At 39.9% G+C, this 18,990-nt stretch overlaps 1 protein-coding gene across 4 annotated transcripts in view; it reads right to left on the bottom strand.

Moving 5' to 3' along the window:
* DNAJC6 (DnaJ heat shock protein family (Hsp40) member C6) overlaps positions 1-18,990 on the bottom strand; it is a 128,379-nt gene that overhangs the window by 2,328 nt on the left and 107,061 nt on the right. For all 4 annotated transcript variants that reach the window (XM_084871363.1, XM_084871364.1, XM_084871362.1 and 1 more), the window contains exons 13-18: positions 17,998-18,132; positions 13,649-13,717; positions 12,516-12,635; positions 6,008-6,271; positions 2,877-3,019; positions 862-1,038 (exon numbers count right to left, since the gene is read on the bottom strand). In XM_084871363.1, coding sequence (XP_084727489.1) covers positions 862-1,038; positions 2,877-3,019; positions 6,008-6,271; positions 12,516-12,635; positions 13,649-13,717; positions 17,998-18,132 — 908 coding nt within the window. The remainder of the gene's footprint in view (positions 1-861; positions 1,039-2,876; positions 3,020-6,007; positions 6,272-12,515; positions 12,636-13,648; positions 13,718-17,997; positions 18,133-18,990) is intronic.

Here is an 18,990-nt window from a genome sequence, read left to right on the forward strand (position 1 = left end):
AGAAAAAATGAAACACACATTAGATACCACAGACCAGAATCTTATTTATATTAAATTTTCACTGCTAATATGTGGACTCTATGTTACTGAAATGTTTCCTATGAAGCCATTTCTCCTCTTACAGCCCAATCGATGTGACCATAATTACTATGACCTCCACAGTATGCCTTCTCCCTAGAAATTAACATATGGTAGGTCAATGAGTAAGTAACAGAGAACTTATTGGGCAGGAAAAGATTCTTCTCTAGTCTCTAGAAGATTTCCAGAATTATCCACCAAATGACAAAGGATTATGACAACATGTCTCCAATTGATTGTATTTCTAAACTCCCATTTTCTCATTTCTAAATGTAGCTAAGTTCTTGCAGATCCTAAAAATCAGTCACTGGTGAATCTTATTCCTCTCTAAGGAAAGCCCCCATTCCGCTGTTTGTAATATGTAATGTGATTTTTTTTTTTTATCCACTTTATAACGTTTGCTTAAATACTGGATTTTAGCCCATGAATTTTATTTTATCATATAAATGACCCAATAAACAGCAAATTGAAAGTATGATGTTTTGCCCAGCTGGTGTGGCTCAGTGGTAGTGCATCGACTCATGAACCAGGAGGTCATGGTTCAATACTGGACAGGCATATACCCAGGTTATGGGCTTGAGCTCCAGTGTGGGGTGTGCAGGAAGCAGCCGGTATATGAATTCTCTCTCATCCTTGATGCTTCTCTCTCTCTCGCTCTCCCTTCCTCTCTGAAATTAATAAAAGCAATTTTTTAAAAGAAGAAGGTATGCTGCTTTAATGCAAGTTTATAAACTAATGAAATGAAAAGCAAACAGGCAATACAACAGGGTAGGTTATGCTCACTTTGTCTGGATGCACCACCAGCACAGCCCGCCTGTACACCTTCTTCACCTGCTCTGGCGTTACCAGGTCTGCCATGCTGACTGGCTTCCACTTGGTCTCCCCAGCCCACAGCACAGTGTGCATCGTGGAGAGAAGTGCTCTGATATTTCTCTCTTTGCCTTCAATCCACTCCAGAATCTGTAAAAGCAGGGGAATTAGGAAATTCAGAAGGTCTGTACTGGGACTCTCAGGAACCCCTCCTGCTCCAGCAACATCAAAGTACCTGAGGCCCCTGCGTGCTCCATGCTGCTTCCTCTACCTGGAAAGCTTTTCCACCTCCACTTCCTGCCTTCTCTTTTTGGTTAACTCTTCATCATCCTTCAAAAGCCTGCTGAGGGATTTCATACTTTTCCCCTTTGAGAGTCTGAATTCCTTCTTCTCTGCCCCACCCCAGAGTGAATTATTCATTCCTAAAGTATACACTCCATGGGGACATACACCCTTTCTATTTTGATTCTTGCTATCCAATTCTGTCTGATACAGTACCCGGCATACTAATATACAGTAAAATAAAAGTCCCTTAAAAAATTTTCTCCAGGCTACTCCCTTAAATATGTTTCTATCATAATATTAGAGGCCCCGGGCACAAAATTCATGCATGGGGGGCTCCCTCAGCCTGGCCTGCACCCTCTCCAATCCAGGACCCCTCGGGAGATGTCCGACTGCCAGTTTAGGCCCAACCCTTGCGAGATCTGGCCTAAACCAGCAGTCAGATGTCCCTCTCACAATCCGGGACCACCGGCTCCTAAACGCTCACCTGCCTGCCTACCTGCCTGCCTGATCACCCCGAACCCACTCTGCCTGCCTGCCTTATGTCCCTAACTGCTCCCCTGCCTGCCTGATCACCCCTAACCGCCTCTGCCTGCCGGCCAGCTTGATCACCCCTAACTGCCTCTGCCTGCTGGCCTGATCACCCCTAACTGACTTCCCCTGCCAGCCTGGTCACCCCTAACTACTTCTACCTCAGCCCCTGCCACCATGGCTTTGTTCAGAAGGACATCCAGATGGATATCTGGTCTAATTAGTATATTATCCTTTTATTATTATAGATGTGCCACACTTCATTGTAATTGTCTGTGTGTTTATCCTTCTCTGCATGAGGCAGAGCTGTTTGAAGAAAGGTATTATTTCTTACATAACACCGTTTCTCAGAAACCAAATAACTCTCCTGGCACAGAATAGAGCTCAAAAAGGTTTGTTAAGTCCAGCAGTTGAGCATCAACCTATGAACCAGGAGGTCATGGTTTGATTCCCATCAGGGCACATGCCCAGGTCAGTTTGCCTACTGAACAAAAGTTGTCATGATGGAGCACAAACTTTTTGGAAGGAACATAAAGCTTCTGTGATGTTATGTGAAGAGAAAAGCAAATACAAACAAAGGATTTTCTACTGTACTTAAAAATGTATCCAAGAATCTAACTATACATCCTCAACTAATGTTCAAATCTGTCTAGAAATGTGTTATATTTTTTCCAAATGATGGACTGGCTGTACTAGTCCTTTGAAGCAGTAACAGATTGGACCCTCATCTTCCAGTTTGTTATAGTGGCAGCCTATGCAGTATTTTGTCACATAGGACCTGTACCTCTCCCTCTCTGAAGGGCATTCCTATTCTCTTGATGTTTATAAGCTCTTCCACTACCTCACACACCTCATCAGCATAACCACTCTTTTGTTTCCAAGCTAACCTGGGCCCCCTGTCCAACAGCAGCCTCATCAATGAACTATCCTCTGTTTCCTTATCTGTGAAGTAAGGCAGTTAGAAGAGCTGGTTTTCAAACTTTAAAAAAAAATGGAGAAACATTCTTTTTCTCCAAGTCAAATCTTTTTAGACTTCGAGATCAGAAGCAGATAAAAGCAGAATTGCTCTGGTTAAAAGTGGAGGAAAGCACTGCGGAAGCTGGGGACTAGGAACCAGATAGCTCCACACACACAACCTTGTCATACAGGATAATCACACTGGACCAGGGACTCACCTTTAATTTCTCAGGATCCATTTCTTTTGCCATTTCTTCCTTCCTCATCTCAGCTATTGTTCGAGGCCCCTTCTTGTCTTTGTGTGCATTGAAACCTTGACCAGAAAGTAGGTCTTCAAAGTCAGCTGCTTTTTGTTTCCCTTCTGCAATATATATTTTTTTAAATCATTATAGGGTGGGGAATTGGAAAGGGGGGGGGGGTTTGAGGACAAATTTGTGATACCTTAATCAATAAAGAAATTAATTTTAAAAAAAGAAAAGAAAATACAAAATAAAAAAAATCGTTATAGTTTTACCCTTAAAGTATCAGACCATTGTCTCATAACACTTAGAATCTTCAAGTTGTTTCACATGCATAAATCCCCTTAATACCCACATTTACCCTGTGAGTAGAATATAAGACTTCCATGCTTATTTTATAGATGAGGAAAATGAAGTCTAGGGAACTGAAGAGATTTTTTTTTTTTTTCCAGAATCATATACCATGTCCATGGCAAAGCTAGGACTTGAGGCTAGATCATTAGACTAAATCCAATTCCATAATTCTGTTCCACTGGACCATCTATGTATAGATGAGGCTAATATTGATTCTCCCCATGCTCTCTCCCAGTCATACAACGTTAGTATCTATGATGGCAAGAAGTCTGGGTCTTGGTGCTTGAAATCCATGCGTGCCACCACTTTCCCTCCTATGCCCAGCTGACAGTCCATCATAATGGTCTTTTCCTCCAAGCCCTGTTGTGGCCTCAATTGTTCTCATTCTGTTTGGAGAGGCAGCCTAGTTGGTGGTGCAGACTCTGGAGACAGACTCCCTGGAGTCTGAATTCCAACTCTGCTACTTTAGCAGTGTTACTTTGAGGCAAGTTACTTATCATCTCCATGCCTTATCTCATCTGCACAGTCTGTACTACTTACCTCATAGGGTTGTGTGATAATTGACTTTAGCATTTTAAAGTACTTAGAACAGTACCTGGCTATTTAAATGTTTGTTAAATTAAAACAAAGCAGAGCCCTCAGTGGATAGAATGTCGTTCGGCCTATAGACTGAAGGGTCCCGGGTTCGATTCTCCAGACAAGGGCACATGCCCAGGTTGCAGATTTGATCCTCAGTAGGGGGCTTGCAGGAGGCAGCTGATCAATGATTCTCTGTAATCATTGATGTTTCTATCTCTCCCTCTCCCTTCCTCTCTGAAATCAATAAAAATATATTTTAAAAAACAACAACAACAGAACCAAAACACAGCAGTCCATGCATCAATGCCACCAATGCACAGCAACCAAAGTTGGTGTTTGAATTGAAACCCATTTGCCATCTCTATATTGTAAGGCCCTCCATACACATATTCACACATGTACACATTGAGACTACAGATTTCGCCTGTTTTGTTCACTACTGTATCCACAGTGTTTTCTACACTGAAGATGCTGCATAAATATTTACTACTGGTGAAGACACTCACGACACATCTACTCAAAATAAACACAGGAAGGAAGCCACAAGACTCATGGAATTGTCCAAAGAATACCCACTGCTCACCAAAGAACAAATGTGATGTTACCTATTCCCAATAAAAGAGTCCCTATCACGTTAGTGTTGTGAGAAGCCACCTACGTCATGACCAGCAGAATGTGGCAGGTAAGAGCAGACTTTCTGGGGCCAGATCACTTGGAACCAAATCTTAGCTCTGTCACTTACAAGTTGTATGAATTTAGGAAATTACTTTATCGAGCTCTGTCACAGATTCCTCACCTACAACATAGGGTTAGTTTTGAAGATTATATGAAATAATCCATGAAAACTGTTTAAAATGGCAATTGACACAATGTAAGTAAGTACTCAAAATTGTTAATTACTGCTACTAGGAAAAGTAGAATGTCTCTCTATGGATTCCGTACAGGGAAAGGCCTGTTTCCTCATCATGTCCCTATACATTTCCTTCCTGGGTATGATCAGATCAACTGGAATGCAAACTGTATCAAACTTTTAACCAACTCAAGTTTAACCACCACTGCTATGCAAAATGTTTTTACTCATCAGCAATGCCATTCAAAAGTTAAAAATAAAAAAAGAAGCCCACTCATAATATCCGAGAGTCTTAGCTATTGACCCACATTGTGTTCTTTTCACTTTCATCTCAGAAGAGAGGGAAAACCATCACAGGAAACCCAATGGCCTCAGGATTACCTGCTTATGCAGCATAAGACTCAATGTCTAAGACAGATACACTCTAACCAGGGCCCAAGGGCAATGTGAACACAATACTTAAAAAGTTCCCAATCTTTCTCTTCTACCCCTTCTTTCAAAGGAAGGACAGCTTCAAGATCCACCCAACCCTCCACTCATTCATTGAATATTCATTTAGTGCAGGGTGGGGAATGTCTGGCCCACATGCCATATAAGGCCCAGACCCCATTTGGTCTGGGCATGCCAAGGCATTAGGGATGAGTTAATTAAATGTTTGACCAAATATAGCAGGCTAATTTTCAGGTTGGTAATTTTGTTTGGCCTATGAATGGTGCTATAAATATCCAAATGGCCCTTGGCAGAAAAAAAGATTTCCCACCCTGATGTAGTGTGTATGCTGTGCCAAGTGCTATGCTATGCACTAGTGATAACATGATAAACATAAACACATCTGGCCAAAACCAGTTTGGCTCAGTGGCAGAGCAGCGGTCTGTGGACTGAAAGGTCCCGGGATCGATTCCGGTCAAGGGCATGTACGTTGGCTGTGGGCACATCCCCGGGTAGGGGATGCGCAGGAGGCGGCTGGTAGATGTGTCTCTCTCATCGACGTTTCTGGCTCTCTATCTCCCTCCCTTCCTCTCTGTAAAAAATCAATAAAATATATTTTAAAAAAAAAACAACAACAACATAAACACATCTGGTCTCAGTGTGGGGAGAAACACAAGTGAAGCAAGAGTCATAAAATGATAAAATGTTCAGAGCATGGCAAACCCAGGTACTCCAGGCACAGAATTGGAGGCAGCGGTCATATTGTGTCTCTACAACTGTACGATTGCCTCAGAAACCATTGGAATTGTTTTCTGTCTCCTTCTTAGGACACCCATCCATCCAGGTAGTATGATAACACAGGCCACGCTGCAGCCAGGCTCCATACCATCATCCTTACCCAAATTAGTGGATCCTTTCCCACGTTCACTCTGGGCCCCAGGCATGGCCGAGAAGCTCACGTTGTAGTTGGGCCGGTTCTGGGGAGAGGCGTGTGGCACGCTGGGCTGGGGCTTAGACTGTGTCTGCTGCCAGTTGTAGCCACTTCCCTGCTGCCACCCTCCAGCCATAGGCTGGGGAGAAGCTTTCTGAGGTGAGCTGAGAGGTGGAAATCCCCCACCCAGTCCGGTTGGTGTGGTGGGTTTGCTGGCAAATGAAGAACTACCTATAGGAAAACGGGGGAAGAAGTAAGGTAATGCTGTTTTGAGTAGCCTTTAACTCTTGTTTCCTGAGTCATTGTTTGCAATGGCTTTAATGGAAATTGCTTTGACTAGCAGCAATACTAATCTTCCTAATACTTAGGAAAAAACTCAGGTATTTATTTCCTTTAATCCCCACACTGACATTTTTAGGTATGTATTAATAGCTCCATTTTTTCTTTAGGTGAACAAACTGCTCAGAGCAGTTAACTGGTTTTCTCAGAGTCACACAGCCAGCAAGCGACAGGACAGGGATTTGAATCCAAGCCTTTGACTCCAAGCCAGAAGAGCCCTGGCTCTTCTCTCTGTGCCTTCCCTCTCCTCTATCCCATCTTCAAAGCAGCTTCTATTTCTTGAATGGATTGAAAATTACCAAATAATAAGAACAGGAAATAAAACAAAATATGTTCACTCATTAAGGTGCTTTTTTTAAATTTCAGTGATCGGGATTAATCATTGTTTGTTATAAGTGCAAGCGTGGTTAATGCTCAAGAGTAAACAAATATCTTTTGAAATTTCACCAGTAGGTTTCAGTTTCACACTACTTGGATTTCATCGCAGGAGAGTAAACACAGCCAACTTTGAACAGGACAAAGGATCTTATTCAACCTTTTAAACATGATATTATTTTGTGCCAGGAATTTAAGTAGAATCCTGATTCCATAATCCCCTAACTTAAAAGTATTCACCGAATACATGCTGGGCTGTTTCTAAAATAGAAAGACCAGCTGTGGCTTGTGTGTAAAGAGGTAAAATGAGAAACTGCCAGTTGTAGTTGTGATCTCCTGGGACCCTCTCATGCACCAAACCCAAAGTATCAATGACAATAAAATAACTAAGAGCTCTTTAGAGTTTACAGAATATGTTTATGTATATCATTGCCTTCGGTCTACGCAACACTCTGAGGAAATCGGTAGTATTGTTGGTCCCGCATTAAAGATGAGAAAATCAAGCCTCAAAGGGTTTACTAATATATCCATGATCACCCAGGTAGTTAATGGGGAGGGGAAGTGATGACACACATCCTACCTCCAAATGTCATACTTATTGGCTGCACCCAAATCCCTAATTCCTCCCCAAATTTCTGAGCTATTCACTATAAGTCATCCTTTTTTTTACTCTTTCTTCTTTCTACAGACATTTTCCCTCTTTATCATCTGGGATTCCTCCTTCTTTCCCCACTGGGAATATTGTTTTATGGTCATTGGACTTGGAGTCAATCTGAGCTGGAATCTCATCTCTGTCTCTCATTCACCAATTCAATCTTGCATGCATTTATTTATTTATTCACTCATATATTCATTCATCAGTGTTTTTTGAGCATCTATTATGTGCCGGATCCTGCACTGGGCACTAGGAACAGAGCCAAAAACAATCTATACAGAATCCTTTCACTTCTGAAGCTCCATGAAAAACTTCACCTCTTAGCCTCAACCCCTCATCTATAAAAGTATAATTACATATACATCACAGGAATACTGTAAAGTCACAATAGCTATATGAAAGTATTTCAAAAATCTTGAATCAAGAGGCATTACACATTATAAAATAATGGAAGTGCATATGCCCAGCAATAGCGAGCACACACCAGTACATGATAAGGACTAGGTAACAGGAAAGGTCATGACAGGGCATATACTCTGAAGCTTGGTATTGGCCCCTCCCAGACTGTAATGCAGAGCATGAAGCGTCTCTTCATGAGCCCTTGGGCCCACCTGCCCACAAGACATCAACATAATACACACCTTAGGCTGGGTATTCATTCTACACTGAGATTCCATTTTATTTTTAAAGGGATGCTTACTATCTTCTATAAAAGCCTAAGCGACTATTATGACCAGAGGATCAGAGGACCAGACGACTGGGTGGTAGATATGACGTTCACTGATCACTGGGGGGAAGATGCTTAAAACAGGAGCTGCCCCCTGGTGGTCAGTGCACTTCCACGGCCAACCTCCTGCAGCTGTCCAAACCCCTGCCAGACAGACCCCATCAACCTGATCAGGGACTGCCGACCTCTAGTGGTCCCTCCCCATAGCTAGCGACCCCCATCAGCCCCCATTGGGACTGGGTGAGACAGCCCCAATTGCCCAGATCGCTGGCCAGGCCCAGGGACCATACCCATGCATAAATCCATGCACCAGGCCTCTAGTGTGTGTATGTATGTGTGGTGGGTGTGTGTGTACATGAAATTCAGTAAATATGGACAAGCCTAGGGAATTTTAAAAAACCTTCCATATTCCCATAACATTGTCATTTATACATTCATTTCTGAAACACTGTTGAACATTCTGCATGCCAGGCTACAGACACAATGGTAAAAAGGCTGATGTTGACCCTGCTCTCAAGGGGCTTATCAACAGGGTAAGACTTTCTAATGTCTACCCTTCCAGAATATTTCTACTCATTTCCAACAATTCTATGTCTTAATGCTACTGAAAAGGAGAACTCACAGAAAAACAAAGAAGTGGAAAAACCCAGAGGCCACTGCTATCCTCGTTAAAAGCTAAAGCATGGTTGACAGCCTTAGTTGTGCATTAGAATCACTAGGGGAGCTTTTTTAACTCCTTATTCCCAAACCACAGCCCAATCAATTAAATCAAAATGCCTTAAAGAGAAGAACACTGTTTTTGTATTTTCTAAATTGCAGATATAGTTCTAGCCAGTTTTCTCAGCGGTTAGAGCACATGTGTCAAACACAAGGCCCGCGGGCCAAATCCAGCCTGCCAGGCCTTGCAATGTGGCCCGCACCGCGCTGTCATCACTGCACTCCGCTGTCAGTTTATGACATTGTCAGTTTATGACTGTTCAGTAAACCATTCGGCCCGCGATTTAGGCTGGATTTTAGATTTTGGCCCCTTCTCTGATTGAGTTCGACACCCCTAGGTTAGAGCTTTGGCCAAAGGACTGAAGGGTCACAGGTTCAATTCTGGTCAAGGGCACATACCTCAGTTGCAAGCTCCATCCCTGGCCCTGGTCAGGGCATGTCCAGGAGGCAACCAACCGATGCGTTTCTCTCACATCAATGTTTCTTTCTATCTCCTCTCTCACTTCCTCTCTCTCTCTCTCTCACTCTCTCTCTCTCTAAAAAAAAAAAAAAAAAAAAAAAAAAAAAAAAAAAAAAAAAAAGGAAAAAGTTATCCATGGGTAAAGATTAACATAAATAAATAAATAAATAAATAAATAAATAAATAAATAACTTGCAGGTATATAATTTGAAATTATAATTTTTATTCTAAAGTTATTATCTAGGAGTTAAAAATCTAGCTTATAACCCTTGCTCATACACTTGTTGAGTGTGTGGCTTTAGGAAAGTTACTTAACTTTCTTAAGTTATGTGACTAGAGAGAGGAATTTGGGAGACCAATTTCTCCAGAAGTTGTAAAAATTACTGCATTTCAAAATTGGCAGAGAACTCTTGAACTCCTCCTGGTATATTTTTTACAGTGTAATGTGTGTAGCTATTCAAACTATTTTTGTTGTCAGACTATTAATATTGTGATCCAGGGAAAAATAAGATAAACATATACATTAGGGAAGTGGTCGGCAAACTGAGGCTTGTAAGCTGCGGTTTTCCTCTCTGTTGACTAATGAGTTTGCTGACCACTGGATAGGGGCTTAATCACAAGAAACAATAGTCTGTAAGTCTAGGTCAGTAGTCAGCAAACTCATTAGTCAATAGGGCGGCAAACCGCAGCTCACGAGCCGCATGTGGCTCGTGAGCCGCAATTTGCCGACCACTGCTAGGTGAAGGCAAGGAAGAACCCTGTGGAACTGGGTGGAATTCTATAAGCATACCCATTCATCTCCTATATCTCCTGAAAGGTAGAGAATGACACCCACTTCAGAACCAGTGAACATACTAAGTGTACAGACTTTGGTTTCTAAATACCATTCTCCATGAAAGGGAGTGAAGATACTTTGGAGAATGACTGATTCCAGAACTAGGGTATAAAAAGGTCAGGACAAGCTGGGAACATCTTGTTGTACTATAAAGAAAGTAGGTGCTCATGGAATCTAATGAAAAGGGCCTAGAAGCCAGAGCAAAGGGACTTTAATAAATCAAATCTGAGACAATGTGAACATTAAAGGAAATGATGACAGTAATGAATTATAACCCACTGAATCAAAAAAAAAATTCATTAGTCCATTCTGATGTGAGGAGAGGGAGGGAGGAAGAGAGAGAAAAGAAAAATTTTTTTTTTCTTTACAGTAAAATGCCAATTAATACATGTAGAAAGAAAGAAAGAATCAGAAAAATCACAATTTTGCAAGTATCATAGCAATGACTACTTCAGGCAAGAATCATTAATGAATGCTAAAATCAGTGGGTAAAAGTCGGATGGAGAATGTAATCTTCTCTAATAGGATTATCTTAAGTAGGATAGCTTCAAATTATCTCCCCCAGATTACTCATTAATTACAAAAAGGAAAATTATAATTTTATAATGAAGGAAACTAGCAGACATCGCCTTAAGCAAGTGATTAAAGTTAACAAATTGAGACTTTGTAATTGGCCCGTGCCCTTCAAGTTTCAATGTCATAAAAGGCAAGGAAAGGTTGAGGAATGATTCCAGATTAACAGTGTCTAAAAGGACAAGAGAGCTAAATGCAAGACATAATGTTGGATTTGAAAAAGAACCTCTTATAATGGTCACTCTTCATCTGCAAAAGGAGGATTATACTGGTAATAGCCTCTACTTCAAAAGATTATTGGGAAGATTAAATAAATTTATATATGTAAAGCACTTAAGAGAGTGCCTGGCACATAGTAACTCCCCCAGCAAACAGTTATTATATTGTATATTTATTCACTTACTATTTATTTACTTTTCTAGAATATAAGCTTTAAAAAACAGAAATTGTGTTGTTGTTGTTTTTGGTTGGTTGGTTTTTATTAAAACAGTATTAGCAGCCGAAACCAGTTTGGCTCAGTGGTAGAGCGTCGGTTGAAGGGTCCCGGGTTTGATTCCGGTCAAGGGCATGTACCTTGGTTGCGGGCACATCCCCGGTAGGGGGTGTGCAAGAGGCAACTGGTTGATATTTCTCTCTCATCGATGTTTCTAGTTCTCTATCTCTCTCCCTTCCTCTCTGTAAAAAATCAATAAAATATATATTTTTAAAAAAACAGTATTAGCATATTGAAGACACTTACTAAATAGTTGTGAAATGAATAAACGGAAGAAAATGAGCCCCCAATCATGTTTGATTTGAGGTATAATTTCACCTGATGTTGTTATTTTAAAATGCTAAGCTTACCTTAGGATACAAAGAAGGGAAAATAATTTTGAGAGTTCTTAAAAGAAATTCTAAAACATGTATAAGGAAAGGTCAAGAATCTGATCCAATTACTGTCAAAATTGTAGCATGCTCTCATTCCCTGCAGATAATTTGGCTCTAAATACCCCAGGGTTTTCTGAGAACCTGAACTATCCACCTGGCTAATTTAAACCTTCCTGTCAGGGCCCATCCACCCTTGTTTAACAGCTCTGCACTGCCCAGAGGAGGAAAGAAAAGAGAGGGAGACGAGGCTTCAGAACATCCAGTGAACTACCCCTTGCAAAAATGCTTTCTTGGTGAAAGAGTCTGAGAATACTGCAAGCTGTATACCCTTTGGCAAGCATCACTATGACCATTTATTCTCAGAAGTTTTTGCAGTAATCAAAGTCCACTAAACCCAGTGTTTCAGAAATTACTTGCTCATGTAACACTTATCCTCTAATAACGACGAGCACAAGAGGAAAACCACTTTGAAAATACTGTACAGAGAGTCTATTTTTTGTATGTATTGATCGTGAGAAGAGGGGTACCAGTGTGAAGACCTCACTGGTAACATCACAAGAAGACCTATGCACAGCTGGCTCCAGGGGGGCTCAAATCTACCTGACCAGTCTCACCTCTCATGTTCCCCTACACTCTTGCTACTTTTACTGCAAACTCTGTTGTCAGATGCTCCTAGAAATTCTAACTTTATTCATCCAACCAATCCAAAGTGCATTAATAGGGGTTAGTTAGTGGGCTGACTACTTAAAGCCGTGTGTGTGTGTGTGTGTGTGTGTGTGTGTGTGTGTGTGTGAAGCCAATCTCGGGTTTAAAGTGTATATCCTTAAGAATATACAACATTTTAGGTACCAGCTTATTATAACAGTAAGGATTTAGAGTTGAGGTTTTGTAGCCATACATAAATTTCTTAACCTGTTAAGTTTATACCTAGTGTCCCAAGGTCAGCAAAAGGATCCAGAGTCTGGGGTTTGTTTTGATGGATGGGAGTGCCGTGTGAGGATCCCGTTGGACTGGTGGCAGCTGACTTGCTTCCCATTCCAAAACCTCCTGAAAAGGAAATACGGAGATTGAAAATGAGTTAACTGACCAAGGTTAAATCCTGGATTTTGTCTCTAAGGGTAAATTAGGACAGGATTTGGAAATATGTTAGAAGTTGATAGACCTTGTTTTTCTGAACTTAAGTGAATAGTGTCCTGGAGCAGGGATAGGCACAAAAAAAGGCATATGTTGTTTCCTGGCCATACCTGTGAACTATTATGTCCAGTGTTTACCTTCCCTGTCATCCTGCCTTCATTCTTTCTATGAGATTTGTAGTCAGGCCTAGATCTGAATTCTGTCTCTGCTATTTAATGAATGAATGGCCTTGCACATATTGTTTAACTTATCTGAGTTTCAACATTTTCTCATTTGTTAAGAAACAGGAACTGCTTCAGAAAGTTGCCATGATAAGCACATTGTGTATATGTGTGTGTGTGTGTGTGTGTGTGTGTGTGTGTGTGTGTGTTGCACAGTGCTGAGAATGCAATCACACAAGTTTGCTCTCAGTAAACACCATCTAGCCATGAGAAAGACAACTTATTTGTCACAGACAAATATAGCCCTGGAACAAGTCCTTTGTGAAGAAGGAAGACCATCCAAATTATTTAGCAGCTATCCTACACTAGAAATTTTCAAATAAGTTATTTCACTTAAACTATACAACTGTGTGGGACAAGAATTATGGATCCCACTTCACAGATAACAACAACATGGAGATTCAGACTTGTTTAAAAAAAAAAAATCCAAGAACTTCTAAGTAGCACAGTTATATATATACCAAATCTGCCAAATTCTAGTGTCAAAACAGACATTCAGCAAATGAGACAAGTAAAATAATGTGTAATACACAGCACTACCATGTCATAAAATGCAATGGGAATGTTCCACAAGAATACAAGTCTTTAAGAAAGATGAACACAAATTATATAGGTGGGCTCTGTAAGTAGTCACTTCATTCTGGGTGAACAGTCATGCTTTAGCAATTGGTTACATATGCATATGAATAGCCTGCTGACTTTTACCTGGTTTAGCCTGCCAGTCCCAACCTCCTGAAACATCTGGCTGAATATTCACAGCAGGTGTACTCGAAGCTAAAAATTAGGAGAAAAAAATAATTAAGAAATGGCAGCTCAGAACCTACTTTTCTAAGTTCACACAGGCAAGTGCTATGCCGTCCATGAGATCTTCATGGCCTCCCAAGGTCCCAAGGGATCCTGAGCTCTCAGCACATTTTGCAGCACTTGGTAATTTGTGCATTCCTCCTTGGTGACTTACATGAGGGTTGGTAAAAGCCATTTAAGTATCCCCAAAAATGTATACACAGTTTAACAGCTGATAGTTCAACTGATGGTTGTTTTTTTTTTTTTTCATATTTAACCCATTGGAATGAATTATGGCAACCAAAGTCTGTATACATTACAGTTTTTTAGTATATTGTTTATCTCTGTTTCTGCTTTGGCTCAATTTTTACCTCCATATCCACCACACATTTTGAAATATAACTGTGCATATTCTGTCTTCACTAAATTGTGAGTTCCTTGAAGGCAGGAACTACCTGATTCATCAATGTGTGTCCCACTTCTATAGTTATCTGAAAGTCGGTGGGCAGTAAGAAAATATGAAAAATAAAACCCACAGCAACTCAATTTGTCTTAAGTTGGCATGAGAGGCATGATCAATTTAGAACTGAACTTTTGTTTTCTTCTTTACTGTGACATGAATTGAGAATGATCAGTCTTTCAGAGCACATATAAGGCACTGACTATATGCCATACACCATGCACATGTTAGAGGTGTATCTATTGTCACTCACAACAAACTCTGTATTGCCCCCACTCAAAACAGACCTCCTAGCACCTCTCAAAATTCCAAATGTAGAATTTAAAAATGTTTAGCTAAAGAGAATCATGTGTATACAATGTATACACATTGGTACTAAGTTTTTTCTGAATCTATAAAATCCAAATAAGAAACAGGATTTCATAAGAATTTCTTTCTAAGGCACCTCTAAGTTCTGTCCATAAATCAGTGAGCAAAATGCAAATACTAAATATTGCAATTTGTATTTAATACATACCCACATTCACCACCATGACCACACCACCACCATCACCACCATCAAAAGAATCATGAAATCACCAAGATTAGCATTACAAAGCCTTACATTTTCTTATTTGATTAGTATAAACCAAGATGTCTCCTACCTTCCCATCACTAAGTTAAAAAGAACATGCCATTATCAGCAATTACAGTTCTTTCCTTTCTATTCTTATTCCACAGTAATCCCTGAAAACTAAGGTGGAAATTAGACCACTTTGCCAACCCTTGCTGTCTGACTTCCTTTACACACTGATCTTAGTGTTACATCCAACTAGGAGTAGAACTGGGTGTCAGAATTTCAACCTCATTATTAATCAAACCCAAAAGTCCATATGCAAGGCAACAGGCCAGGGAACAGAGAACTAAGAGACACATTGCCTATTATCAATAAACTTAAAATCTGTTGGAAATGGAAAGATATAGATTTAAAGGTAATTACCTAATATTTTTATTCTCCATCTTGCCTTTCATTACATTTATTTGTTTATTTTTTCTTAGAACACTATGCTCTAGTGCTTATTTTCTTTAGAGTAGATGTTCAATAAAGATTTGTAGAGCTCAAAGGTAATATTTCTTGATTTTCAGAAGAGATTGGTGGTGCCTTGTAGAAAACAGGAAAATGACTCCAGGTTTCCAGCTTGAAGGGCTGGATAAAAGAATGGGAATAGGTGCCTTTTGCTGAGGTAGGGAATTCTAGAGATGAGCAATTCTGACCGCCCAATCTGACATCTGAGTCTCACATATATGCTAGCGTATTCAAGTGGTCGGCAAACTGTGGCTCATGAACCGCGGTTTGCTGCTCTGTTGACTAATGAGTTTGCCGACCACTGTCCTACACCAAGAATATGCAAATGATCTACTACCAATGGAATGATCATTGATTTCCAAGCAAGGAGAGTGGAAAATTCTTTCACTCACTGGCAAGACATAGACAAAAATGGCTACAGAACAAAGGGGTACTAACTGGCCTACACTAGGTAATAACATATTCTAACCAGCTCAAAAGAAACAGAGAACCAGATCCAGAACTGCCATGCTGAAGTATAAACATAAAAGGTGGAACTCTTGTGAGAATAATAAATCCAAAGTATCAAAATCAGGAAAATATATAACCTTATTAATTCTATCATGATGCATCAAAGAAGCATAGATAGCAAAAAAATGAGTTAAATCATTTTATATTTACATATTCCATAGAAAGATAGATAGAAAGCCAATAATTCTTCTAAATGCTAGGGAAGCAATAATGAGCAAACAAACAAAAATCCCTGCCTTGGTGGGAGAGAGAGACATAAGATGTAAGTACACTATTAACTATAATGAAGTTGATAGTACCATGGAAAGGAAACTGTAGTAAGGGCAAGAAGGATGAGTTGGGATGTGAAACAGAGCAGTCAGAGTAGATCCATTGAGAAGGTGACAGTTGAGCAAAGATCAAAAGAGGTGAAGGAGTTAGCCATGTGATGTCTGGGGATGAGGGGATAGCCAGTGGAATAGCAAGTAGAGCAGTGTGGCTGGAATAAAGAGAGCAAGAGGAGGAAAATAGAAAATGAGGTCACTGTGCTGCTAGAGCACATAAGGCCTATGTAGGCCATTTTGAGGAGGACTTTGGCTGCCATGCTAAGTGAAATAGGGAGCTATTTTGAGCAATGATGTGACTTACATTGTAAGTAAGTGAGCAAAAACAACAGCTTTGACCTCCATCCCTGCATCGTTCTCCCCAGGGAAGCCAACTTCCAATCAAGAGATTCTCTTAGGTGGGCACTACACAAGAGTGAGAGGTGCATTTCTGTCCATGTGGACCCACCTCAAATAGTTTGAGATTTAAGACTAATTCGAAATCACCCATAAAGGTTATTCCTAAGACTGATTCCTATTTCAGTCAAGTTACAGTCTGACCTGTGTTGCATAACTCATCTTCCTTTTCCATTGGCCTAACGTCCATGAAATCAAGCTGATGGTTGGACTCCATTCTCCAGACAAGTTCAGGGTGCCTTGAACAATACATAGTTTTCTAGGTTGAAGCCATTAATGTTCAATAGCCTTCAATATCAAGAATGAGATACAATTCTCTAGATCAAAGCCATTTGTCCTTCATTGAAGAGCTCCCATTTTAATCTGTTTTGCATGTACAAATGGATGTGATCACTATTCTTTTCACACAATCTAAGTCTCTAAACTAATCTATAATAATAAAAGTTTAATATGCTAATTAGACTGGAGAATGGGGCTGCGAGGGAAACTGGGGTCCCAGATGCCAGAGGGAAGTTGGTGCTGGCAGCCAGATTTCGTGCATTGGGCCTCTAGTAAATATATAATGTGGGCTGCATATGTGATTTTAAATTTTCTTTTTTTTTTTAATTGACTTATTTAGATAGAGGAAAGAAGAAAAAGAGAGGGGGGGGGAAACACATTGATTTTGTTGTTCCATTTATTTATGCATTCATTGGTTGCTTCTTGTATGTGATTGGAGATCGAATCAGTAACCTTGCATATAGGGATAACGCTCTAACCAACTGAACTACCCTGCCAGATGTAATTTTAAATTTTCTAGTTGTCACATTAAAAAAGGTAAAAAGACATTGGTTAAATTAATTTTAGAAATATATTTTATTTAACCTAATGTATTAAAAATATTAACAAGTGATCAATATAAAATAGTAATGAGATATTTTACATTCTTATTTTGTATTGAGTTTTGAAATCTGGGATGCTGTTTTATACTTAGAGCACATTTCAAATAGACTATCCAAACACCAAGTGCTCAATAGCCACTTTGTATTAGATAGAATATCTCTAATTCATCAGGGTGCTATATTCTAAACTTTGTTCTATAACATACTGATTCTGTGGGATGCCCATGTCACATTTTATTACTTTAGTCATATTTTTCCACATTTCAAAGATGTCTTCAACTAGGATGCATCTTCCAATCAACTAAAAGCAATAGCATTGTTTTCTTCCTTATCAGTACATAAAGTAAACACCCTACAATCAATGCTATCATAATCCTATGCATGTAGCTCTAATACAAAAAAAAGAATTCCACAGTTAAATAAGTTTTAGAAAAGCTGAGTAAAATAAAGTTAAACAGGCTTATTTATGATAAGACACCCAGAGCTTTTAATATGAATTGCTAATATCCAAAAGAGAGAGATGCATTATGTAGCTTCGCCTCACCCCACCCCCAAACACCTACATGATGCTTTTAAAACTAAGTACCTATGGGTATTGTGTGGAAATCTATTTCACAATATGAAATACTTCTTACCCATCAATGTAGGTGAAGGACTTCTCGTAGGCTGAAGAAAGGGGTCACTGGAAGCACTGGCTGTGTTCAGGAAAGAAGCCAGCAAGTCTGGGCCTGATGGCTTAGAAGGTGCTCCAAATGGGTCAAAGGTGGCACCTAGAAAATAAAAGAGAAATGTGTTTGTCCTATGAGTTCATTCATTCAATAAATATTGAAGAGTTATCACAATTTCCAGGCCCTAGGCCAAATACTTGAAACAGCAGGATGATTCCTGCCTCCTGGGCTATTCCACAGGCCCATCCTATCCTTAAATGTCCCCCAGGGCTAACAAAAGTTTGCGAATGAACTAAGAGGACTAGAACAATGTGGGCAGCTGATGTTTCCAGAAACAATGCAACAACACTAATACTGTATCATTTCTTAGGATTCACAGTGCCCTTCATAAAGAATACCTCAGCTGATCCTCAATACCCCTGTCTTCTATCAGACAAAAATAGTAGCGGTATTTTCATTATATAGACAAGGAAACTGAGGTTTAGAAAGTCCAATATCAAGTAAATAATAGGGCTGACATTCAGGCTCAAGGCTTCTGACTCCAAATTCCAGGATTTCCCAAAGGCATCTCACATTTCTCAAGGTGTAAAATGAATGTGATTAACACCATGCAGAGCTGCATGTGTGTAATTGCCCTTTAATATAGGACAAGGAATAAAATTCCCTGTAGCGCCTTATATTAAGATGCTACTTCCTATTCTGTAAGTCTCACACTAGTGAATTAATTGCTTCCTGGAGTGGAACTGACCTCTTTAGGAATGGACAACTAGAATCAAACAAGTTAACGAATAACTCCCACTCTGAAAGCCCAGGCAGTATATATGGTTTGATGTGTTCAGCTATGACTTCAATGCCACAATGTTCTCCTATAATTTGCTGGGCAATGAATTAACCTTGTGCAGCACCAGTAAATCAAGCATCTGTCAGGGACTCTGTTACACAATGTATATCCTTTATCAT

This window comes from Pipistrellus hanaki (assembly GCF_964339955.1).
Source record: "Pipistrellus hanaki genome assembly, chromosome: 2".
Lineage (NCBI taxonomy): Eukaryota > Metazoa > Chordata > Mammalia > Chiroptera > Vespertilionidae > Pipistrellus > Pipistrellus hanaki.